This window comes from Colobus angolensis, unplaced genomic scaffold (genome assembly GCF_000951035.1).
Source record: "Colobus angolensis palliatus isolate OR3802 unplaced genomic scaffold, Cang.pa_1.0 Scaffold12, whole genome shotgun sequence".
NCBI lineage: Eukaryota > Metazoa > Chordata > Mammalia > Primates > Cercopithecidae > Colobus > Colobus angolensis.
The window spans coordinates 732,880-736,757 of NW_012113141.1; the positions used below are offsets into that span (position 1 = coordinate 732,880).

The 3,878-nt window shown below is 40.8% G+C and overlaps 1 protein-coding gene across 2 annotated transcripts in view; it reads right to left on the minus strand.

Moving 5' to 3' along the window:
* DNAJC12 (DnaJ (Hsp40) homolog, subfamily C, member 12) overlaps positions 1 to 3,878 on the minus strand; it is a 46,526-nt gene that overhangs the window by 31,515 nt on the left and 11,133 nt on the right. For both annotated transcript variants that reach the window (XM_011926798.1, XM_011926788.1), the window contains exon 2: positions 265 to 343. In XM_011926798.1, coding sequence (XP_011782188.1) covers positions 265 to 343 — 79 coding nt within the window. The remainder of the gene's footprint in view (positions 1 to 264; positions 344 to 3,878) is intronic.

Below are 3,878 nucleotides of genomic sequence, written 5' to 3' on the forward strand. Positions count from 1 at the left end.
GGGCGCCTGTAGTCCCAGCTACTCGGGAGGCTGAGGCAGGAGAATGGCGTAAACCCGGGAGGCGGAGCTTCCAGTGAGCTGAGATCCAGCCACTGCCCTCCAGCCTGGGCAACAGAGCGAGACTCCGTCTCAAAAAAAAAAAAAGAAAGAAAGAAAGAATACGTTTCAGCATAATAGACAAGAAAAAATTAAGTTACTATTCACTGGCTTTTGGTTCTATAAACTACTCATTTTCTTGAGAAATAGCCTTTATTAAATTCTTACCAGCTTTGGGGTCTTCAGGATGCTTGTCTGGGTGACATTCCAGAGCTCTGACTTTAAATTCTGCCAGGATTTGTTCAACCTAAAACAAAAATCAGTGTTTAAAATAAGGAGTCATGCCAGGCGCAGTGGCTCACGCCTGTAATCTCAACACTTTGGGAGGCTGAGGCAAGTGGAGGGCCAGGAATAAGACCAGCCTGAACAACAAAGCGAGATCCAGTCTCTACAAAATATAAAATAATTAGCTGGGCACGGTGACACATGCCAGTAGTCCCAGTTACTTGGAAGGCTGAGGCAGGAGGACCCCTTGAGCCCAGGAGTTCAAGGCTGCAGTGAGCTATGATGGCACCACTGCACTCTTGCCTGGGTAACACAGCAAGACCCTGTCTCAAAAGAAAAAAGGTCAAACTTAAATGTCATAAAGAAAGAAGTTGGGGCATCAATCCTCCCCAAAACAGCCATGATCAACCCAACTTCTTTTGATCCCTATATTTCTATTTTGACTTTTTCCTCTAAGAAATAATTTCCTCAATAATGAAATTCAGAAAGCATCCAATAAACTCTCCTACTGAAATAGTTGTTGTGATGACAATTTAACTACTTAATTTAAATGATGGCCCAAGATATCTATGAGCTCAAAATATTTAAATATCCAGGCCAGACGTGGTGGCTCACACCTGTCATCCCAGCACTTTGGGAGGCCGAGGCGGGCAGATCACAAGGTCAGGAGTTCGAGGCCAGCCTAGCCAACATGGTGAAACCCTGTCTCTACTAAAACTACCAAAATTAGCCAGATGTGGTAGCAGGTGCCTGTAATCACAGCTACTTGGGAGGCTGAGACAGGAGAATCGCTTGAACCTGGGAGGCAGAGGTTGCAGTGAGCCAAGATCACACCACTGCACTCCAGCCTGGACGACATAGTGAGACTCTGTCTCTAAATAAATAAATACATACATACATACCCAAAATGGTCAGGTAGGTTTCTCCTAGGAATATATAAAATATTCAAATTCTTCAAAGATGCTTAGCCACCATTACTCAAGGATAACTGTCTCTGAATTATAAGTTATAATTTACAAATTATCTATTACAAAGCTCCTTATTCCTGTCTTTTGGTCTCTTTTTTATTAAGAATTTCAGAATTAAATGAAAAAGAACATAATCCAAACGTGATAATTTTATTACCAATTAGGAGCTTCATTAGAGATTTTGATTTGGAAAACAGAAACTCCAGCCCAAACTAAAATGAGATTTGAACGGCATCAATGATTTGATTTGATTTCACTTACCCATCTAATCCCTATTATCATGAATTATTAAGACTCGGGTTTATTAATTGTAATTTCAATGACAGCAGCGGGAAACAATAGTGGTTATGTGGCTTTAGAATCTGACTGCTTGGTTTTATTTTATTTATTTATTTATTTATTTATTTTATTTTTGAGACAGAGTCTCGCTCTGTCACCCAGTCTGGAGTGCAGTGGTGCGATCTCGGCTCACTGCAACCTCCACCTCCTGGCTTCAAGTGATTCTCCTGCCTCAGCCTCCCCAGTAGCTGGGATTACAGGTGCCCACCACCACACCTGGCTAGTTTTTGTATTTTTAGTAGAGATTTACTAGAGATTTAGTAGGTGTTTCACCATGTTGGCCAGGCTGGTCTCAAACTCCTGACCTTAGGTGATCCATTGCCTTAACCTCCCAAAGTGCTGGGATTATAGGCGTGAGCCACCGCACCTGGGCAGATGGCTTGGTTTGAAATCCCAGTTCTGCCACAAGGCTTTAGGCAAATTACATAACATCCATGTGTCTAGGTTTACTCATCTTTACATCAGATGAATAATATAAGTAGAGCACTTAACACAAAACCTGATCATCATAAGAACTCAATAATACTGAATATTATTAAATATAAGTGGTTAAAGTCTAAAGTCATTCAGATAGTTACTAAAAAGAGCTGAGTTTTTTGTTAACTTAACAGTCAAACTTTGTTTTTTCTTTTTTTTGTTTTTTCTTTTCAGAGACAGTCTCGCTATGTTGCCCAGGCTGGAGTGCAGTGGCTATCCACAGGCACGATCCCACTACTGATCAACACAGGTGTTTTGACCTGCTCCGTTTCCAACCTGGGCTGGTTCACCCCTCCTTAAGCAACCTGGTGGTCCCCCACTCTTGGGAGGTCACCATATTGATGCCGAACTTAGTGTGGACAGCCCGTTGGTGCAGCATGACAGCCCAGAACTCCTGGGCTCAAGTGATTCTCTTGGTTCAGCTTCCCAAGGAGCTGGGATTACGGGCATGTGTCACCATGCCCTATGGCCAAATTCATCAGGCTTAGGCAATTATCATGGGGTTTCATATTTACTAACCACTAATTAATGAAAACAAATTAGCTCTTGTTTGAGAAATTAAATCTCAAGCACCTCAGCTGAATATTGTCAAAAGATTCATGGTAGAAACATATTTTTATCAGTTCCATGTCATCCTTAGTCAACTCGCATAAGGAATGCCTTCACTTTTACAATCAAAGTCAGACTGTATTAGATAGATATATGTATAAAACCCAGACTAATAACTCTATTATTTTCTTTGTTAAACTTCTGAGAACACCTATGAATAATAGGAAAAGATGACTTCCTGTTAGGAACTGTAATTAACTATGTGTTTCCTCTTTCTGGGTGCTGTCTTTAACCATCAGTCACCATAACCTGCTTACATAACAAATAAAACTGAGAATTAGACTTGTTTTTAAATTTTAAATTATTAAATATTCTATAGAGTGTAGTAGTAAGCATTTTTAAATTAGTAAGTCATTTATAAATACTTACAAACTCTCTTTGAAAAACATTCTATCACTACAGAAAAAAAGTGAAAAAGTCAAAATCCTTTTATTCCTCATTCAAGGAATATACCCAAGAGAACACGTTATATCCTTGAAGACATACCTGTTTTTTTGTTTTTTTGTTTGTTTGTTTGTTTGTTTTTGAGTCAGCGTCTTGTCCTGTCACCCAGGCTGGAGTGCAGTGGTGCCATTTTGGTTCACTGCAACCTCCACCTCCTGAGCCCAAGCAATCATCCCACCTCAGCCTCCCAAAAAGCTGGGACTACAGACACAGGCAGCCACACCCAGCTGATTTTGTATGTTTTGTAGAGATGGGGTTTTACCATGTTGTCCACTCCTGAGCCCAAGCAATCCGCCTGCCTTGGCTTCCCAAAGTACTGGGATTACAGGCATGAGTCACCACGCCTGGCCTAAAGATGCACTTTTAATGCATTTATATATATGCATATGTATATATATCTTAGGGCTTTTAAATAATGTAAATAGATAAAATTATACCTATATATCAAAGGTAGAAAGTTTTGGGGTTTTATTGTTGCTGCTGTTTTATTTTTTAATTTCTATCCCACTAGAAAACATTCTGGGCTAGGTGCAGTGGCTCACGCCTATAATCCCTGCACTTCGGGAGGCTGAGGTGGGTGGACCACTTGAGGTCAGGAATTCAAAACCAGCCTGGTCAACATGGTGAAACTCTGTCTCTACTAAAAATACAAAAATTAGCTGGGCATGGTGGCATGAGCCTGTAATCCCAGCTACTCGGGAGGCTGGGGCAGGAGAATTC